This window comes from Zootoca vivipara, chromosome 7 (assembly GCF_963506605.1).
Source record: "Zootoca vivipara chromosome 7, rZooViv1.1, whole genome shotgun sequence".
NCBI lineage: Eukaryota > Metazoa > Chordata > Lepidosauria > Squamata > Lacertidae > Zootoca > Zootoca vivipara.
The window spans coordinates 35,819,163-35,841,405 of NC_083282.1; the positions used below are offsets into that span (position 1 = coordinate 35,819,163).

General features: G+C 40.9%; 1 protein-coding gene across 12 annotated transcripts in view; it reads right to left on the reverse strand.

The window, feature by feature from the left end:
• PATJ (PATJ crumbs cell polarity complex component) overlaps window positions 1-22,243 on the reverse strand; it is a 159,642-nt gene that overhangs the window by 116,038 nt on the left and 21,361 nt on the right. For 11 of the 12 annotated variants that reach the window (XM_060276858.1, XM_060276860.1, XM_060276857.1 and 8 more), the window contains exons 14-17: window positions 21,292-21,348; window positions 19,907-20,041; window positions 18,021-18,188; window positions 15,121-15,243 (exon numbers count right to left, since the gene is read on the reverse strand). In XM_060276858.1, coding sequence (XP_060132841.1) covers window positions 15,121-15,243; window positions 18,021-18,188; window positions 19,907-20,041; window positions 21,292-21,348 — 483 coding nt within the window. The remainder of the gene's footprint in view (window positions 1-15,120; window positions 15,244-18,020; window positions 18,189-19,906; window positions 20,042-21,291; window positions 21,349-22,243) is intronic. The other variant, XM_035122728.2, reaches the window with a different exon arrangement.

Consider the following 22,243-nt stretch of genomic DNA (forward strand, 5'->3'; position numbering starts at 1 on the left):
TGAGAGTGACAATTGCTTTAATGTTACCCCAACTAAGAAACCCAGCTGACACGAAAGTGGAAAGAGTAGCAATGACCGCAGCTTCAATAGCTAAATGTCTCTGGGGAAGACTCAAGATCAGGCATAGGCAACCTTGGCTCTCCAGATGTTTTGGAACTACAACTCCCTAGCTAACAGGGCCAGTGGTTAGGGATCATGGGAGTTGTAGTTCCAAAACATCTGGAGAGCCAAGGTTGCCTATGCCTGCTCAAGATCCTTGAAGGGCAATGGAGAAGGTGAACTTTATCTGATCGTGACTCTGTTCCCAGCCACCCCCAGTGCGGGGAACAAACTCTGTGCTAGAGCCCCAGCAATTGTGTCCTCCATTTTTTATTGGGAATTATCAGAATATCTCTTTAACCAGGACTTTTTTTCAGCCGGAACTCGACGGAATGGAGTTCCCACACCTTTCAGGTGGGCGCCATTGTCATTATAAGAGAACAAGGGAGGTGTTTGTGGTGAGTTCTGGCACCTCCTTTTCCAGAAAAAATAGCACTGATCTTTACCATGTTGAATTGCCCCAGGAAGCCCAGGACTTGCTGCCAGCACCTCATTATTCTGTAACTACAGCTTCACTGAGAACAAGTACCACATGTCATTTTAAGAAGCACGTGTAAGAAAATGCCACAGATAAGTCAGTTCTTGCCATTTGCTTTCCAACTATATTAGCTTTGGCACTCCTTCGGCTCCGGGTTCAGACAAATCAGCTTTCTGAGGAAAGTTGGCATAGTGAAGTCACAAAATACCTGCTGCCACAAAAATACCCAAATATAAATATATCAGAACTAACACTGAACAGAACAGCTACCAGGCACCAAAACAAATACATTTTCAGAGTCATTTGTCTGTACCATTTTAAGTTACCACCAGTTTGTGTAAGCCACACATTTTGCACTGCAGAGCCAAGAGAAACACACATTACAGCTCACAAAATGCATTACATTTTGCAAAACATCATTTAGAGAATTAAACTATGAAGTTATTTCTTTAAACTGTGTTGCGTATTTTCCATTTAATTCACAAAGCTCCTACCCTTTCATAGAAACCTTTAAACTCTATATAATGTTACCAATTCTGTACTGACACAGGGCTGGTGAACTATGAGGCACTTTTAGTTTTTACATGTGAAGTAGTCTTGCAAAAGCACCTGCAAATCATAATATTGCAAGTGACCACATTCTGAATTGCTAGGAAATTCACAGTGGTCACTCCAAAAGTTGTTGTATATTATGCCGCAGCCGGTTGGTGCTGGATAAAAGAATGGCTGACCTTAGATAATCAAGAATTGTTAGAACTAGAGGGATTCAGGCATACGAAAGGGTGGCATGCCTACCTCTTGCTGGATAAAAGAGGTAATCAGAGAGAATTCAGAGACCATGTAATTAAGAAATCCCTGCATCAGATTTGGCTTGATTCCAAACAGTTACTGGAAACATACAGCCCTTGGTGGGCATCACCCACCGAAATGACGGCGATGAGCAGATATCCAATACATGACAAATGGCCCTCATACCGAGACTTATTGGTAAGAGATAAGGATCAACTCAATTTAAAATCATATGAAGCAATCAAAATACATTGCTCGAGCTGGCTTCATTATGGCCAGGTACAGAGCATTTTTAAGATACACAAGGAAATTGGGTTCCCTAAAGAAAAATCCAAATTAGAAGAAATCATATTAGATAATGGGGAAAAAACACTTGGGAAAATTTATAGATTTTTATTGGACTGGGAGCTAAAAGATGAACTCACAAAAAATACCATGATAAGATGGGCGGCAGACATTGGCAGACCAATTACGACAAACCAGTGGGATAAATTATGGAAATTCGACGCCAAATTTACAGCTTGCACAACAATCAAAGAGAATATCTTAAAAATGTTCTACAGATGGCATAGGACCCCAGATAAGATCGCGAAATATTATAAAACAGGGGAGGGGAAATGTTGGAAATGTCAGGACAAAATCGGGAGCTACTATCATTGTTGGTGACATGCCCTAAAGTGGCGGAATTCTGGAATCAGATATATGAAAAATTAAAAAAAATATTAAAATGCACATTTAAAAAGACCCCCGAAACTTTCCTCTTAAGCATGACCCCACCGGACATTCCAAAAGACAGAGTGAACATCCTGCTGTACGCTTGTGCAGCGGCAAAGGTATTGGTCGCATCAAAATGGAAAGGGGCCAGTTTACCAACGATCCAAGAATGGCAGGAGAAGTTAATCGAATATTTAAAAATGGCAAAATTAACGGCAATAATTAGACACGTTCCGAGGCAGAGATTAATAGATGAATGGAAGTATGTTCAGGATTATTTGGAGAAAGAGACTATAGAGATTAATTTAGCGAAATGCTTAGATTAGGAACTAAAAGGAGAAAAGAAATCAAATTTAAAGTGAAAATATGATTTGGATCAGAGTAGGAGGAACAGCAAGAAGAAGAGAATAAATAAAGGAACGCGTGTTGTAAATAACAGGAAGTAAATTTTTATTTGTATTTTTTTTCTTTCTACTTTATTTGTGATATTTTGTTTATGAACTCTTTTGTTTTCTGTGTTTTGTAAATTTCATTTTGCATATATATAATTTGAATATTCTTAAAAAAACAAAAGTTGTTTTGAAGATCAGCTCCGTGGCTGAGGATCTGCAGTCCTCATCACAGAGCCTGTGTGGTAGGTAGATATATAGGTAGTTAAGGCTCTGTAGCAGCTAGGTCATATTGCAAAGTACCGAAATCTAACAATAAAAATAAGAGAGCATGACACAGATTCATTAAAATAAGGTCAACACAAGAAAATCACAATCAGCACAACAGGGAGCCAAAGTCGGGCAAAATAAAGCAGTCTTAACAGACCATCTCAAAATCATGAGAGAAATTGCTGACTGGATCTTTCTGGAAAAGGAGTCCCATTATATGGGTATCTGGATTGAAAAGCTCCTCTCCCAGGTCTCCACTAAGAGCACCTCTAACATTGGAAGAGTCATTATCTCAGTGCTACCTACTCCACATGGCTGTTGCAAGAGAGAACCTTTTATGTTGCCCTGAGTTCCTTAGACCAGGGGTTCCCAACAAAATTTTCTCGAGGACCCCTCATCGAGTCGCTATTGTGACAAGGACCCCCATTAATTCCTAATCCTAAAATTAAAAAGTGAGAGCCAAATTAAGAGTCTTTTTATATTTTATATTTATACGTTTTTTACAGTTCTTCCTCTTCATCTGTAGGCCTTTGTCGTTTTAACGAACCACTTTTTAACCAACGGTCCATTTTTAACTACGCGAACTGTAGCTTCCGTGAAAAACGCTTTGTTTACAAACAGTACTGTTTTGCAAAGAGACAGCGCGCGCCAGGGAGGAGGGAGGGGAATGGAGAAGAGAGGGTACCTGCGCAGTAGCGCACAAATGAAGCCGACGCGCGCAAAGCATCTTGGGGAGGTGAGCATTAGTAGAATGCGTGCGCTGCCTCTTTGCAAAACAGTAGTGTTTGTAAAGCGCCACCTAATGGCATACAGCAGAACTACTGCCTCTATCTAATTCTAGTTTTGCGCTAGACTCTGCTCATGCAGGAAGCGGCCAAAACAAAAAATCTGTTATCATACGAAATATATTTAATATATATTTTTGTTCTAATAGCATCTTGCGGACCCCTCTGGCATAGCTCGCGGACCCCTGGGGGTCCCCGGACCACCTGTTGGGAACCACTGCCTTAGACAAAAGGCAGGGAACAAATGGATTACCACCAAAGCCACCTGAAGACTCTAGATATTCAATTAAATTGTTGCTCTTGCGCAAGGATTAGCACTAGTGTAATGGAATTTCCTCCCTCTCCTCCCCCTGCACGCACCCCATGCCATTCCCAAATCTGCTCCAGAGGCTTGGAAACCCCAGAACAGATTTAGGGAATATGTTGTAGGGAGGAGGGGAAGAATGTGCAAGGAGAAATACTTGCACTGACAAAACAGTTTGCTTAGTGCTACACTGAATACAACCCATCAAAATTACCCAAAGTAAGGACTAGTTTTCATAATGACTTCTGTGGTAGCTGCTGTGTACAGTGAATTCCAGCAGCTCCTGCTTACATGCAGAGCTAATTGTAATAAAATACAATTAAAAAATAGCACACTGGTGTTCCATGAGATATGTGCTATAATCATCAGTGCATAGCCCCTCTCAAGGTAGCATACCCTTCCAACATAGAGAAATAGGGACACACATCTTTCAGGGCCATGCTCACCCCCCCACCCCAAAATAGGTGTGTTTCAGGGCTGTGCCTTTGTGGAAGCCAAAACAAAACATCCAAGGAGATAATCAGAAGCCAGGATGGCTTCTGTAATTCTGGGATGTCCTATTCAAAGCAGCACAGCTCAAGAGCATTAGGTACCGTATGTAGCAGGGGCCCCAAGGGCCCCAATTAAGGTGATAATGTAAATCCCTATAAATCCTGGAATATGCTTATATTAGTGAATTATGGTAACCTGTTGCTTTAAAGAAACTGATGATTCAGCAAGAAGCTGTTCCTACTGGGATAGAAGGTCAGCTAATACGTCAATAACAAAGAAGCAATTCATAAACTAGAACATAAATTGTTACATCTACACGTAACACAGGTTCCCATGCATTCAAACTAACAATATGTAACAGATCACGGTAAGAATCAAAGTTTAGTTAGCAATGCTTATTGCGCATGCGTATTAAATATGAAATGAGGTAATGATTAATATTAAATATACAATGATGTAATTGTATGATTGGTTAAATCGAAATCCTTTGTCTGAAATGTTATAAATTCCTCTGCCCCACGTTGGGCGGGGTTGCAGTTTTGTGAAAAGTTTCGACTGTAACCTTATTGCTTTGCAATAAACATAATAGACTCCTAACACCTCTTGTCTCTGAGTTTTACTGGCTAACTCAGAAGATAAGCCATTTTTTGGCTTGCGACAGGTAGACCCAAGGTATAATGACTCTGAGCAGTAACCATACAAGGGGCCTTGTAGGAGGATATAGCTGGATATATCATATATATCTGGGGCAGGAAAACTGGATCCAGCCAGTAAACTGGATCCTTAATTCTCTCATTGGCCAACTTTGTTTTTGCTGTTGCTTCTCCAAAAGCAAGTTACTTGGAATAAACCAGGGCAATGTCTATCCTGAAGTAGTACGTCTCTTGACCATTCTTATTGAAAGATTGTTTTATGGAAAATTACTTTGTAGGAACAGTTTCAATCTGACACAGATCTACAAAAACGTCTATCCTGCTGCCTATCACAAAAACAAACAAGCAAACAAGAAGCCCTCACACTGAAGACAACAGATCTGAAATACAAATTACAGTGAATGCCAACCAAGCCTGCTCTTCTCCAAAAGTTTGGAATGAGGGAGGGAGGGAGGGAGGGAGGGAGGGAGAGTGACCCCAAAACCCAGAAGCCAGAAGTGAACAGAAGCCAACCCCTCTAGGTAAGAATATAAAAGTGCTGATTTACCACCATGACAGTGATACAACCCTAAATTGCATAAATGTATTCAAGTTGTTAAACTGAAGGGTGTTTTAGGAGTAGTGGAAGGCAGCATTTGGAAAATAAAACATGGGTATTTATTGATCTGCAGTGGCGAGTACAGCAATGAATTTCATACGCTTGCTATACATCTGGCATTAATCAAGACTTCTGTTGTAGAAAATGTCAGTAAAGATCCAGAGAAAGAAACTACACAAAGAAGAAGAAAAATAACTGCAGGGAGAATTGGCAAAAATCGTTGCCTAGTCCTAACATTTTTTCTTTCTTTCTTTTTTCACTTGGTGGCCTAAAATCCAGTTTCGATTTGTGGGGTTGAAATAACCTTTCCAAATTTTCTTCATTCACCCTCTCTCAAACTAAAGACCTTAAAGGAAAAAAAAGGATATCCAAGGAGACACGCTGTACTTTAAAGCAACTCCTTAGGAACAGGAGCCTAATACTTGCCAAGATTGGCAATCCCACTTGGCCCAACTACAGATGCTTTCGGAAATCATATTTAACTGGTGTCAAAGCAGCAACAATAGAATTATTAGTGTTCCTGTGACAGCTGTTCAAATGCTATTTTAATCTGGTAATCATTTGGACTGGTTTGCTATGGGAGAGATTGTCAACCATGTACATTTGCCGAATGAAATCCCCAAATTTGTTCATTCAGAGGACCAATGTATTTTGTTTTCACCAAAAAATGTGTGGTTTAAAACTGCTGTTCATGTTACCAATATTCCCAAGCACAACACAAGCTAAGTATTAAGTAGTGGTAAGTTCATGATAATGTTGGATTATTGCCATAACTTATTCTGCAGAGCTTGCCTACGTGTGTGTGTGTGTTTATATATAGCAAGCAGTAGTTGCATGAAACACCAAATCAAAGTGATATCTGTCAGTCTTTAAGATTGACATGAGATTTGCAAGCCACCTCCCCACTTTCCTTTTAAGTTCAGAGCAAAACCACCTGTCAGTTATGTTTCATTACAATGATGCCACATGATTGACAGGTGGGCAGTCTTGCCACGTGTCAGATTTGGTGTGCAAGTCAGATGCTGATAAGGATCTGACCCAAGGAGCCAAAATGGTTCCCCAACCCTGTCTTATATATCTATCTGTTCGGGGGGGGGATCCCACCAAGCTCCATGAAAAGATGAATAAAGTCTGCAGTCTTAGAAAGGGAGGGGGGCAAGTGAAAGCAGGAACTGAGCAAACATATGAAACAGGGGGTGGTCAGATGCAAAACTAGGCAGGCGGCTTCTGAAACTTTAACTGTTGTATAGAAGTGGGAACCTGGTTTTCTTTTCAACCTGAGAAAGTGAAGTATTGATAAGCTATACAGAGCAATCCTCTGCAGGACTATTCAGAAGTAGGTTGAATTGAGTTCATTGGGACTTACTCCTATGTAAGCATGTTCCGGTAAGTGGTGTCAGTGCGAACACCCTCTTAACACCCTCTGCCACTCCCTCTCCAAAACACTACTCTCCAAAATAATAATAATACCATTTGGTGACATGCCCTCCGAACCCACCAGGCCCAATGGGCACCTGGTGTTGCTGCCCTCTCTACAGAGGGCGTGTAATGATTAAAACAGCCCTCACATATTTACTGGATTGTTTCTGAAAGGTGGGTGAAAAAGTACCTGGAGTATTTGCCAGCATAGGCATGACTGAACCAAGTTGGAACATGAGATTCATGAAGTGGATTTGATCCAACTTTCATCGGCCACCCTGATCAAAAGCCAGTTTACTCAAGCTACATCAGGGCTATTTTCATACCTCAGGAATAAAATCGCTTTCTACTCAATCCATTTCTTCCGTCTAGAATCCATTCCTGAATATTTTCCAGCCATCCTTTCAAACAGGCTTTTCTAAAAACCACCTGCGCCTTTCCTCCATCCAAGCTGTGTGCTCCCCTCAGGCCAGAACTTCCTTTGGTGATATTCCATATCCTTTCCTGGGCATTCCCCACCCCCCACTAGCAGACCTGGAAAATCTCTGCTTAGCTTAGGCCAGCTGTCCTCATAGAATTTTATACAAGTCTGAAACCAGTGGATGAGATTTTTGACATTGCAAACCTAAAGCCAGCAGGGGACACTATAAAACCTGGAACGTTAGCAAGGAAAAGAAGAACACTTGTTTCACCTACTGATCACTTAGTTAGTAGCCAAACCTTGGCTCTGAGTTTTATATCATTTTTGATATTATTCACTTGAGGAAGCCTTGGAAGAAGAAGATGCAGTGGTACCTTGGTTTACGAATTTAATCCATTCCGGAAGTCTGTTCTTAAAGCGTTTTTAAACCAAGGTGTGCTTTCCCATAGCAGCAGGAGACTCAATTTACAAACGAAACATACTCAGTAGGAAGCGAAACATGTTCTTATTCCAAGGCAAAGTTCACAAACCAAAACACCTACTTCCGGGTTTGCAGCATTCTTAATCCAAGTTGTTCATAAACTAAGCTATGACAAACTTAGTTGGTCTCTAAGGTGCTACTGGAAGGGTTTTTTTTATTTTTTGGTTTCGACTACGTCAGACCAACACGGCTACTTACCTGTAAATAAACTAAGCTGTTCTTAAAACAAGGTACCACTGTACTGCCCAAGTTACCAAACTGGTAAAACTAGCCTGAGATCCCAAGAACATTGCATCCTTCATGTGCATGTAGTAGCAACAAGTGCAGGATAGACAGGACAGAAAGACTCTGAATTTGCCCCACAAATAGTGAGCAGGTGGGGGGGGGAATGGAAGCAATAAATCAACTGCTGAAAAAGGATAAAGGTGCCATATTTTAAAGCTCTATTACACAACTTTAACAGTCCTAGAGAAACCTGGGAATTATACCTTGTTAAGGGTTCTGGGGATTGTGAAGCCAGCACCCTTAACTAACTAGAATTCCCAGGATTCTTTGGGGGAAGCCATGACTGTTAAAATGGTGATTTTAAATGTATGGTATGGACGAGACTGGCTTCCATGCTTTAATGGCACCTCTGCTCCTTATGCTAATAATTCGGTAAAGGTAAAGGTACCCCTGACAGTTAAGTCCAGTCACGAACGACTCTGGGGCTGCGGTGCTCATCTCGCTTTACAGGCTGGGGGAGCTGGTGTTTGTCCGCTTCCGCTGACAGTTTTTCCGGGTCATGTGGCAGCATGACTAAGCCGCCTCTGGCGAAGCAAGAGCAGCACACGGAAATGCCGTTTACCTTCCCGCCGGAGTGGGACCTATTTATCTACTTGCACTGCATGCTTTCGAACTGCTAGGTTGGCAGGAGCTGGGACCGAACAACGGGAGGCCACCCCGTCACGAGGATTGGAACCGCCGACCTTCCAATCGGCAAATCCCAGCGGTGCAGTAGTTTAAACCACAGCGCTACCCGCATCCCAATTACATAAGGGCAAAGATGTTAGAGAACGGTGTGGTTAACAAAAAGATTTAAAGCTGGAACTTGGGCAGAGCAAACAATAGAGGATCTTACCGAAGAGCATTAAGAAACATAAATCAGCCTATTAATAATTTTGCACGCAGCAAAGTCCCAGGTTCAATCCCCAGCATCTCCAGGTAGAGCTAGGAGAGACCTTGTTGAACCCCAGGCAGCCACGGCCTGTCAGTGTATTTTGTAAATCTTTTGTAAATCTACCAAATATTTTGTAAATTTACCAAAGAATCAAATCAAATCTGGATTAAGGTGTTTTCTCATGACAGTGAAGGATGTGTGTGCTATGCCCCATTGGTGCAGTGGTGGTGGCACACATCCTTCTTCAGATAGGAAATCCTCAAGGGGGGGTGACACAAAAAATAGGGGGTCGAGCAGGGTCAGTTGGGGGGGGAATTGGGAAATGTTCCTATTTTCATCTGAGGATTGTTGGAGGGTATGCTCAATCCAGTGCAGACTTAACTATCCTAATTTCTATCTATGATTCTGAGGCCGAAATCAGGCCTTCACTATCCCATGGGACTCTCGAGCTTTTAACTATAATTAGAGATGGTAGTAAACAATATGAATTTTTAGTTGACTTATCTACCTAGCTAACACAAGTTAAATTTATAATCATTATAACAAAGAACAGCTAAGAAATTAATGCTAGACCATTCAATAATACCAGCTTGCACCAAAAACTTTAGTTTAGTGATAGGAACAAGGCCAGCAATGTTTCAAGTATTATTGATTGGTGTTATATTATGTTGAATGATTTGATAATATACATGGCTTTACCATTAATCCTACAGCTAAATGCATTTTCCACAGAGCTTAGTTTTCCATACATTAAGGACAGTGCCTTTAACATATCTGATCGGACAGAAATTGAATAAAAACAAATGTGAAGCTCTTAAAATGGTAGACTAGGGAAAATCGTTCGAATTTTAGGCTGGAAACTAAGTGAAAACTTGCCAAACCATACACACAGTAAGAGCACTACATATCACATTTGTGCAGTCAAAGTATATTTATAAAAAAGCTCATTTGTCTTTCCAGTTCTATAATCTTATTCTTGACCAGAGTTTGAAACTCCGGTCTGGATCATATCTGATTTCCAAACTGATGTTTGCTCATTTGAGACTTGTTTTCTTTCATATACTACATTTTGTGGAATGTATGGTAAATAATTGATTTTTACCAAGATTATTAATAAGCAAAGCACTTGCATACTGTTGGCAAAGAGCATCCATTTCTACAGCACCTTCTGTCCAAAGCCCTTTATGAACTTCATATGAAAAATAACTTTAAGTCTACAGATCAAGTAAAATGAAGTCATCTATGAATTCGCCAGCAACACTACATAAAAGTTAGTTAGGAGGTGAGCTACTCATCCAAACAGAATGGTGGAGAGAAAAAATAAGGGAGCCAGAGAATATTACTCAACCTAGAACTTGGCCAGAATATTAGATTTAACACCATCCCACATTTAATTACCAGGCATGGGGGGACCAGCAGATGTAGGTTTGTGCTGCATCCTGCAACACCACAAAAATCCTGAGTTATCAACTGGCCTATTGGTTCAGTAGATTAAATTAAAATTTATAGGTCACCTAACACAAATAATGCCTCCAGAGCAATTTATGTTATATAGACAAAAACATGCCAAAGAAACAACATAAAACTTTAAAATACATCAGTCAACATAAATAAACAGTGAAGAAACCACCAGCTGAAAGCAAATCACAAGCTCTAAGTCTAAGATGTTAAAACTGTTCCCATTGAAAGTACTACAACCCAGGCATAGGGAATCTCTGGCCTACAGGCCTAATTAGGCACAGCAAGGGCTCAAATTTAGCATGCAACGTCATTTTTTTCCAAAACCGTTGCGTCTCCCTGCCTAAGCTGGGCAGAAGCTTCCCAGGCTTTTGGAAGGATGTGCCAGGGGAACATTTAGGGCAGGCATAGGCAAACTCGGCGCTCCAGATGTTTTGGGACTACAATTCCCATCATCCCTGACCACTGGTCCTGTTAGCTAGCAATGATGGGAGTTGTAGTCCCAAAACATCTGGAGGGCCGAGTTTGCCTATGCCTGATTTAGGGGACTAGCCTAGTCCTTCTAGTCCACTGACCGCACACCACTGCTTCTGACATGTCCTCCACCCCCTTCCCCTCCTCACACTGCTTGGGCATTTCCTTTTCCTCCCACCCTGGGCTCCTACCTCACAGGTGGCACCAAACCTCATAAATCAATGGCCCCTTCTCCTGGGTCAGGCTCCACCACCACCCCTGTCTTTGCCACACATTCGTCAGAGCCCTGCCAGCCTCTGACAGGGTATTTTCACCCACACAGAGGCAGAGTTGGGCCACCAGCCTAAGCAGGTAAAAAACATTCCATGGCATGGAGATCACCCATGACTCCATGATAGCGATGAACACAGAATTATGCCAAAGCAACCTTCTTTCCTCCTAGATGTTTAAAGGAATGAAGGATCCAGAGTAGTGATATAGAAAGGGAGGTCTCTGGAAAAAAAAACAATCCAATACAAAGGAGAGCATATACACATATCCTCCAACCACCCCTTATTTTTCAGGAACATCCCCTGTTTTTTTTAATCCCTGGCCCTGGCACACCACTCTCCCTTTTAGGGATACCTTTTCCTTTGTTTCTTTTAAAGACACACTATAAAATGGTAGCATCCTTCCCTCTAGAAATGAAACCCTTTGAGTACGTAGCTGGTTGCATCACCAGCTGGGTGCACATCAGTAATGGCACATGCATGAAACCCTAAGGTACCATGCAGTACATAGCCTGCCACTTCACACACTGCTGATGCCAAGGTATATTTTGAAATGATAGTATCCTATATTTCCCGTTATTTCTTTTGCCAAAAGAACCACTATCGTGCTCTTGACTTTATCCCCACCCCAATAAATTTGCTAAGCAAATGAATAATGCCGGAGAGCAAAGAGCCTTCAGTAAAACAATCCTTGCCACAGGAATAGGCACATTACAAGGCAAGTCCCCGTTTTCCTCTGTGTGAATCTTCGGAGGTCATGCACATAACATGCTGGACAACCAACTGTCCAGCAACTAAAATTACACCCTAAACTATAAGAACGTTTCAAATGTTTATGCAAAATGAGGAAAAAACAACTCCAGATTCTTTCTGACATCTCTATAAAACTAAAGCCTACAGGCAAATTATTCCCAAACTACCCATTTTGGGATTCCCTTCGCCTTCCAAAAGCTCATCTGGTATTGCTCACAGTTAAGAGCAGAATACTGGAAAAGGCAGACGAGTGAGGAACGGCTAAGAATTCCAGAAATACAGAAAGCCTCAGATATGGCCTTTGTTCTCCCAGTAATAAACCTCTGTCCTGCTTTGCAAAAGTGAGTTTTACTGTGTGTGATTTATTATGTAATTACAGCAAAGAGATATTAGAGCTCATTAATTATCTCACACAGTATAAAACTTTTAAATTAAGTTATCGGCCATACAAATGTCACAACGGATGCCATTTACTCACTTTAATATATAATGATATATTGCAAATGCTGCTGGAAAGAGCAGATATTTTTTCCAGTAAGCTTTAGAGGCAAAACATATGGTCCACCCTTTCCATTTAGGAAGTTTCTCTGTAGCCACCCTTCCTTCTGTCTAACTTTGTCTGATACGATGGCCCAGTTCACACAAACACCACAGCGTACAGACAAAACAGTCTTTGGCTGAGTGCAAGTCTGCAGTTGTGTGGAAAAGTCAGAACGAGCCGGCCAAGTTACAGCTTACCAAGGGCCAACGGCTACAGTGTAACATAAATAAATTAAACATTTTACGTTTTGCCATGTTTTTCTATTAAACAACCATAGCAATACTAAAACCACCAAAAATACAAGCGCTGTTGAAAACAGAAGAAGAATATAATACTTCATAGCCCTTCAGACTTCAAATTCCTGACTGATCAGCAACATCAACTCAATATCTAAATATTGCAATAGAGCTAGCTTGCATGGGAAACAACTTGAAATTGTGTGGGCAACCCTGCACCTAGCGGATATCAACCTGGTATCTGAAGGCAAATACATCTACCATAGGATCTCATTGGGTGGTCAAAGATGGCTTTATTAATAGAAAAATAGGTGCCGGTACTAACCATGAAGTTGTTACAGGAAGTGTCACACTTTTTAACAACAACAACAACAACAACAACAGAGGTGCCAGTACTGCGTGCCCTTGAGTACCCTCTTGAAAATGCAGGCTATTCATAACAGAGCTGCTCCCTGAATTATCCCAAACCTACCGGTAGATGCTCAGAACTTTAAGTAGCTAACCACCATCTTGAATTGAGACTAGTAATCAGCTGAGTAGCTTGTAACATTAAACATGCTTATAGCAGTTAATACCAGTCGAAAGCTATACTGCTGAATTTCAACTGTGGCTCCACGTAGAGCAATTACAACATCTAATCTGGAGGTAATATAAACATCTACAGCAAGGATATGGCTGCAAGGATACATCAGAAACAGTGTCTAGCACTGAATAATTCCCCCCCCAGTAGATTCATTTTGTTTTCATTGATTAGCCATAAGCCATATCCCCCCCCCCAGCCATGCAGTCATGAGAATCACTGTAACTGCATTCATATAACTTATCCTCCAATAGTCCCTGGAAGCTGGAAAGGAAACCTTTTTTTTCAGAGCCCTGACTCAGGGAAATCCCTATCCTCCAATCATTCCCATTTCCAAGAAGCATCGATGGTCTACTGCTACCAAGACTTCCGGCTGAATGCAAAAACAGCAGTGCCTCAGCAGTGCCAAAGGGCCCTTGTGTGGAAGCAACCTTGGTTACAGACCAAGTTTATAAAAAAAATACATTAAAAAGCATTTGTAAGAATATGGCTGAGAAGGAGAGAGAAAAGCAGTAAACAGTAAATTTGTGAGAGAAGCTATTATGTGCATTATCCAATATATACACCCAAAGTGGTACCATAGGGCAGATTAGAGAGCCTTTGCCAATTAGATGCCCTCTCAATGCTTTGGACTACAACCCCCATCAGCCCCTGTTTTATAGTCCAGAGCATTGTGTTGGTGAAGGCTGGCTTACAGATTGATGGAAGTGGAGAAGCAAGTGCAAAATACTACAGAGGTCAGGTAAGCATGGGCTAGGTCAGAGATGGATCTTTCAAAATGTTGTTGGACTCTCAGCTCGCACCAGTCCCAGCAACCATAGCTAGTAGTGAGTGATGATGGGAGTTATAGTCCCAACAACTACAGGGCCACAGGTTAGCCATTCCTGGGCTAAGGCAATAATTTATTTTTCTACGGGTCACTCCAGTCTATTATTGAAGGGCCAATTCCAGTTGCATATATTAATTTGCTCCCCCCCCCCATGGCCTATCAAAAGAGTTACTGTGACTGAATATACCCCATTAATAGATATGCACCATAAAAAGCTTAGTAGCTCAGCAAGGACACACTGCACTTTATAAACCAATATCTTAAAATGATGGAAGATCTAAAATTAAATGGCTTACAGCCCATTTCAAATAATTCAAATTTAGCTGCATCCTATTCCTTGCCAATGTATTTGCATCAGTAAGTAAATAAAAACTGTTATTAAAGCCTCCATTAATTCTGATCATACAAAAATATAAAAGCAAGTCTGCATATTATTGCCCTCTGCAAAGGATAGTAGGTAGCTATACTGTAAACATTTGGAGCCCCCTCCGAAATATAAAATATGTCAAGAAAAAAATTACTTTTCACAAGCACATCTCAAGTATTTGTCTTGAATCCATCCCCAGTTCGTGTCTTATTTTGTAAAAGTATTATAGATTTCTATATCCTTTGACAAATTTGTCTTATTAAACAAAAGCATTTAGGCAGCACTCATATATGCAGCGTGTTATGGCAAACTGTTAACCCAGAACTGGATACAGTATTCCAATCCATAACAATGGATAGTAGTTTTTATTAGCTATTTAAAAACATTTCCTGTATCTACACAGAAAGTTTTTGAGACCAGAAACAAAAACTGCAAAAGAACCGACTCAGCTCTTTGCTAATATGCAAAGATCATGTCAACAAAACGTACAGGGAATACTAAGGCACAACCGTAAATGCAATCAGGATCAAAGGCAATTAATCATCATGGATGCACAGCATACCTGGTAGTCCAAAATGCTGAATCCTAAGCCCATCTTAGTGTCCTTTACAAGTTCAATGACATTGACTTCAGAAGACCAAAGTTCTAGCTCCACCTCTTCCTCTTCTTCCTGCCCTGGTTTCACCTGAGAAATAAGATATCATGCTTTTTTCCACCTGTTGATAAATTTATCCATCGCACGCAAGGTGAAGAGGGTGCCTGGACTAGAATTTAAATCATTCTGTGAAACTAGATATTGGCTCAGTTCACTTAAGCTAAGGTCACTAACCTTCAATGGTAGCATTAGATGCATAAAAGGGCACAGAGAGGAAAGCAAAAAATAAAATAAAATAAAATAAATAAACCTGGTATGCAAACAAAGCTGTGAACTTGGAGGCTCCTGGTCAACACTTATCTTTGCCAGGAATCCTGTAAGTGGCCACTGTATCTTGCATGCCATCTTCCATATGGGGGTAATGATGATGGACTGCTCTATAGGATTGTTGCAAGGATTACTATCGGTAAAGTTCTTTGAACAATCCAAAATTCATAGTTTTAAATAGTAGGGGCAAAACACAAAGGAACAAGGCCCTAAAATATTCAGTCACATGATCCCACAATGCTTTCAGTGGAAAAACAAGAGCACTTCTAGCTGGAGACTCTGAAAGGCAATGTTATGACTCCTTACACTGAAAATCCGAAAGAGGTCCCATTACCAAAAGTCTGTATACATGTACAGGGTCAAAAATGGAAGAACTCACCAAGGCTTGGTAAGCTAAAAAGCATGATGAAACCATGCATGAATTAATTGTGCCTGTTTTGCTCCTCCCCACTCATACTGCAAAGAAACAAACCACAGTCCCAGGGATCGCTTTTGGCTTTGCTCCAGATAAACTGCGATCTGTAGCCAAGGTTTGTTCTTAGCTTATTATCTGTGATTTATTAGAAGCGAAACAAACTACAATCCCCGACTTAGACGTAATGCAATTATTATTATTATTAATTAAATTTATACACTGCCCTTCATCACAGCATCTCAGGGATATTCACATAATAAGAACAAGGTAAATAGATTCAGAAAGCATATTCTGTGGTATATCTCAGAAACAAATGAATTTATACAATGCCCTGATATCAGTGTAAAACCATTGTTTTAAAAGATCTCAGTGGCCACTGATAAACTCATAGAAGTATATTGGCACTGCACTGCCAGTTAAATGGAACGTTTAACTTAATCGCTAAGCTATCCAAAGCCGGACACTAGTACATCAAGAAGATACATCATTATGGAGCCATGGAGCCAGAAGCAAAAGTTTTACTTTATTACAAAACACTGAAAGACAAGGTCTGTACTTCTGGAAAAAAAATTTTTTAAAACTCAAACTGTATTCTTCCAGTTTGCATCAGGTCCTTTGTTCACAAGATGGAAGTAATCAGCTAATGGGGAAGCTGAGACTAGGTATAATTCAAAGCTTTTGCTCCCTTATTAAACTGAAGAATGATGAATGGGATGTACACTGTCAGCATGTCGGCCCATTGATTTACATACCTTGTATCATTAGTACAATGATGTTTCCAGCTACCTGCCTAGATAAAGCCACTAGGAGTTTCCAATTACAGTGAAAGTAGTAAAGTCACAAACATGAAATATCTCTCAGGGAAGATGCATTTGTTAAACTACTGTTGTAGCTTTGCTTCAAAAGCACACACTCAGCTTCATAAAATTCAAGGCAGTGGAGCCTGAATTTCAGATTCTGATCAGATTCATTGCTCACCAAGAAAAGGCAAAAAAAGAAGAGAGACTTTGACCATCATTTTCTGCACTATGCACAGAAGATATATGACTCCCCTGGTGGAATGTTTGGAATTGCAGGCTATGATCCAGCAAAGCCTGTTGGGGGGTGGGGGTGGCAAAATGCTTCTGTGCTTGCTCTCTCTTCTAGCAGTGGCTCCTGAGCTTCCTGAAATGCTCTTCTAAAGGATCTCCTCACTATTTGGGTGGGGCTGCCGCTGTCACCTAAATGGAACTTTAGAAAAATCACCAGTCACTTACACTTTTGATCCTGACACCAGTGTTTGGTTTCCTCTCTGCTTACAAAACACTACAATTAACAGGGCTTTGGGGGGAAAGGGAAGTCAGAAAAGTTTTAAAACCAGGATAGAATATGGATTCAGAGGAGAAATGAAGTAGAAAACTAGAATCCTGCAACTGCTATCTCAAGTTTAGACTGTTTTGGTTCACCCTGCTGTTCTCCTTGATGAGATTATAGTGCTTCAACAATACCTCCGTTTCCTTTCTCTCCCACATCATCTTTCTTCCATTCCTACTATTGATTTGTCAATCCCTGTCCTGTCTTGCGAACGCTTCTTCAGGACAGTCTTCTTCAAGACATCTTGGTTGTCAAACTTAATCCATTCTGGGAGTCCATTCAACTTCCAAAACCGTTCAAAAACTGAAGCGCGGCTTCCAATTGGCTGCAAAAGCTTTTTTGTACTCAATTGGAAGTCGTGGAAGCCATGTCGGATGTTTGGCTTCCAGAAAACATTCACAAACCAGAACACTCACTTCCAGGTTTGCAGCGTTCGGGAGCCAAAACATCTGAGTACCAAAGCATTTGAAAACCAAGGTACGACTGTATTCTGAAAAGTAACTAGTTCATAGTTGAGCCTAGAGGGCCAATAAGAAGTAGTTACAATTTTAGACCACAACATTGTTCAACTGCAACTACCCCAGCTGTTACCACTTGGGCAAAGAGAGTTACAAGAACGTACAGTTCTAGCTTAAGTCATGACTAACTTAAATCCCACTGAATGCAATGGGACCACATCTGGATCCAACCCATTATCTTCTGAAAGTCAAGGTACATCTGTTTGCACCCCCTTCCCTTTTTCTTTTGTTTTTTAAAAATGTTATTGTTTTACCTTTGGTTCTGGGGAGCGAGTAAGAATGGCTGTGGGCTCGTCCACAAAGGATTCTGTCCCATCATCAAACAGGCGCCGGCAACTAACCAGGGTAAATGGAGGAGGCACTTCCTTAAGAAAAGAAACTGCCTCACGGCGGGATTTTCCATAGAGCTGAACACCATTTACCTATGACAAGAAATGAGAACGTACATGGACTTGAAGGCAACTGATCTGGTTCCACCCTAAATCATACTTTTATTTTTTTAAAATAAATATTTGTAAAGGGAATATGTGTATGAATACTTTATTATCCCTTTTGAGTTGTATCTTTGCCCTTCTGGTCCTTCCAGGCTGTGATGCATTATGGTTTAATTTTATTCTTCTTATTCTGTTTTTGTGTGTATGTGTTTGCACTCATGAAAGAAGTAATCAGTTGCTTTTATCTCAGGGGTGGGAGGCCTCAGGCCCAGCGGCCAAATTTACCTCCTCCCCCAGTCTCTCAATCTGACCCTCTCAATCGGACTCTAACACCACTACCTGCCCAGGCCACACCCCTCCTTCCCTGACACCCCGACCCACATCAGCTCTGCTCTGTGCCTTACTTGAGCCTTTTTGTCTGGCTGGCAACATGTCCTTGAATCACATGTGACAATATTTCCCACTCGTGAGGTTGGAGAGGATGGTGTAGGTACCTCTGACTTCTGTGTGGCTGGAAGGTAGCCTACGAGCTAAGCATCACACTGTTGCTCCATCCATGTTTGCCCCTGGCCCCATCCACCACTGCCGTGTGTTCCTCCACCCACCCAAAGGAATGAAATCCTTGGGTTGAAAAAGGTTTCACACCCCTGACTGAGCCTCCCCTCCAACTCCAGCACACCAGTTCAAAGCAAATCCCTTAAAGCAGCCTGAAACATTATATATATAATTTCAAAATTAAGACTCCTATACACCTTCCTCACAGGATGAAACACATCTGAATAGGATTGCAATGCCTCTTCTCTGTATGTCATAATCCTGAATTTTCATTCTACACATTTTCATTTACACATTTCCTTCCTTCCTTATTACTAAGTAGCCAATTTCCAAACAAAACGATGGTCTTGAGAAGGACAGCAAAGAGAAGGAATGAGAGTTATGGACTGACTCCTATTCAGTCAATGGGCATTCTCTTGCATATCTTATTAATTCCAACGGCCTGTCTCTTGATAGCGATATCAGTGGTTTGGCAGTGCTGTTTTCTTTGTGAGTTTGTTACTTTTTTCTGCCCATTACAGCTTTTATTTAATGGAGTGCATAACCTGGTTAATTTTTAACATGTGCTCTAGGCTAACAGGGGGTATATTTTAACCAAGAGGCCTGTTTATTTTTTAAAAAAAACTCAAAACGGGGAGAGTGGGATGAAAGAAATGTTTCACAAGCTCTGGACATAGTTGTGGGTTTGGATAAGTAATGTATAGACAGAATCCAGGCTTATATAACAATAATTCACTAACAATTAAATCATAGCAAGACTTTATTACTTCCATACTACAGTTTTGGTTGATTGTCAATATATTTCTCTCCCCCCCCATGTCCTTTAAATCTTTGGCACTCAGCATTTCCTATAATGAATGTCCCAAAAGGAAAAACAAACTGCATTGATGGGCATGAGTTTGTGACATAGTGAATTAAATTATTTAAAGGAGGAACTGCTTCCATCTCCTACGGAAAACCCAAAGGCCTGAGACTTCCAGACTTAAGGACACACTTTACTGCCCTCCACTCATAGCTTTAATTTATGTTATTCCTCTTTGTAGCTGTGTAGAAAGGTACTCTGATGAGTTTCACCCACATGAACACTTGTAAAACACTGGAATGTGACTGAATATCATGGCTACATACAACGTATTGTCTACAAACTTTACCTCTAGAAGTTCATCCTCCAACTGCAATAAACCAAGTTTGGCAATCGGACCATCAGGCGCTATTGAAGATATATAATGATGTCCTTCAAATGTATCCAGTTCCACCCCCAGTCTCATTGTGTGAATAGGTAGGAGCTGTTGAAAACAAAGCAGTGTGTGAGTAAGTAACAGCTGTTAAAAACCCAAAATGTATGGTATTTTATCAGCTTTTCCAGCGACTTTGACCTCTAGGGACAGGGCCTCTTGGGAGAAGTCAATTGATAGATTTGGAGAACTGAGATTTATATACAGTGGTACCTCGGGTTAATTTGTTCTGGAGGTCCGTTCTTAACCTGAAACTGTTCTTAACCCGAGGTACCACTTTAGCTAATGGGGCATGCCGCTGCAGCCGTGCGATTTCTGTTCTCATCCTGAAGCAAAGTTCTTAACCCAAGGTACTATTTCTGGGTTAGTGGAGTCTGTAACCTGAAGCGTCTGTAACCTGAAACATCTGTAACCCGAGGTACCACTGTATTTCAAAACAAGGGTCATAGACTACACCTCAGCAGTGTTATCTATAGCTTCATCAGTTTTATTGCATAATGTCTAATGGCTGCATTCAGACATCACATTAAATCATGGTTCAGTGAAACGTGAGCCTTCACCTGGGTTTCCATGCCCGATCTTCCCCTCTCCTCCTCCCATGCAGCCAGAAGGAGGAGTCGACAAAATGTGCTTAATATTGTGAGATTCAAACAATCCAACTGTGGTTTCTGAAGGAGGTTTGTTTCAAATAACCATAATAAATGTTTCCCACAGCTCCAGGTTTGGACAAGATGGCAAAGTGGTGGAAAAGCAAAAGCAGAAGCCAATTCCCATCACCTGAAAATCTCAGATGATCAAGGAAGTTATATGTTTATTAAGGCTGATGAGATGTAGTTGGTCAAATGAAATCCAGCAAAGCGAGTTGGCATTGGTCTGTCCTTTGCAGATTGCATACTAACTTTGTGCAGCTTCTAACAGTAAAGTCTACAGCCTGTGTTGCTCCCAGTTGGTAGTCAAGGTGAAGCTTTGATTTACAAAAAAATGTTTCTGGCTTGCATTATTCTACAACTCCTGTCCTAGCAATCAATAAGCCAAGACATCGGCACAAAGCATTTCAAAGAGCAAAGCTGCTAAATACTAGACATCTAACCAATATATTTAATTCTGCACAGACTATCATTTGAAAAAGGAGGGACAGAATAGCTTCTTGGGACAAATTCACGTCCAGCACATAAAAAGAGATACAAATCAGGAATTTGCCCAAACTTTCAAATCTAGTAAGTTCTAAATGGGTGGATAATACCCATATCTATTTACATTCCTAGTGTGTTACAGAAATAGAAAAAGGGACGACTCAATACCTTTGAATATTTCTGTAGCTCAGCATCATCTGTGATTGGCATGTCCACAGTTGAAACCTAAAGATTAAAAAGGAAAGATTTCACAGGTACTCATTAAAGCATTATATTTATTTCAAAGTCAGTGGGCTAAACACAGTAAGTGCACAACAGATGTAAAATAGATAAATCATAGCAATGCCCCTTTGTGGAGAGGAGAGAGTGCTGATCATCCTACATGTACATTACTAGGACAGTGGCGCATGGATAAAGTTGTGCTGCTCCTTTAAACATAAGAATATGACCCCACAGGTCTTTTTAATGGTCTGGGCGCATATGAAGGTGCAGCACTGCTAACATGAAACAGGTGTGGGTCTAGTCAGCTCCTTGGATGAGGGATGACCAGGGACCCCATGTAAAATAAGGATATAATAACTGTTTCTTTTAAACCACCTTGAAACAAACAATCATACCAGCAGTAATTCTGGAATGTCAAGGCATTGCCAGTGGTGGTTGAAACTGAATTCACACATACTTTTACATTAGAGCTTGCTTGCATAGAGATTAAATTGCATTAGAGCCTAAATGTGCAGAGACTGAACGAGAGGTATCGCAGTGTGTTGCACTATACACTTTGCTCATCAGACCCTACCCCCCCCCCCCCCCGCATCAGAAACACAGGTGGGAGAGGGCCTTTTCAGCTGTGTCACCAAAATCTGGAAAAGCCTCTGAAGAGAGATGGCTGCCGGGACCTCTTGCTGCTCATTTTCAGACAAGACTATTTTACTTCAGAAATTTAGATAATAACTGCACTTTAACATTGTGCATTGTTTTAATAATCTGTAAACTGCCCAGAATATTTGTAAGGCAGATATAATACTGATAATTAATGATGCCACTTCCTCATCAAGTAAAATAAGTTTCTGTATAGTTTCAAAAAGCTACTTACAACTCACTGTAAAACTACTAAAAAATT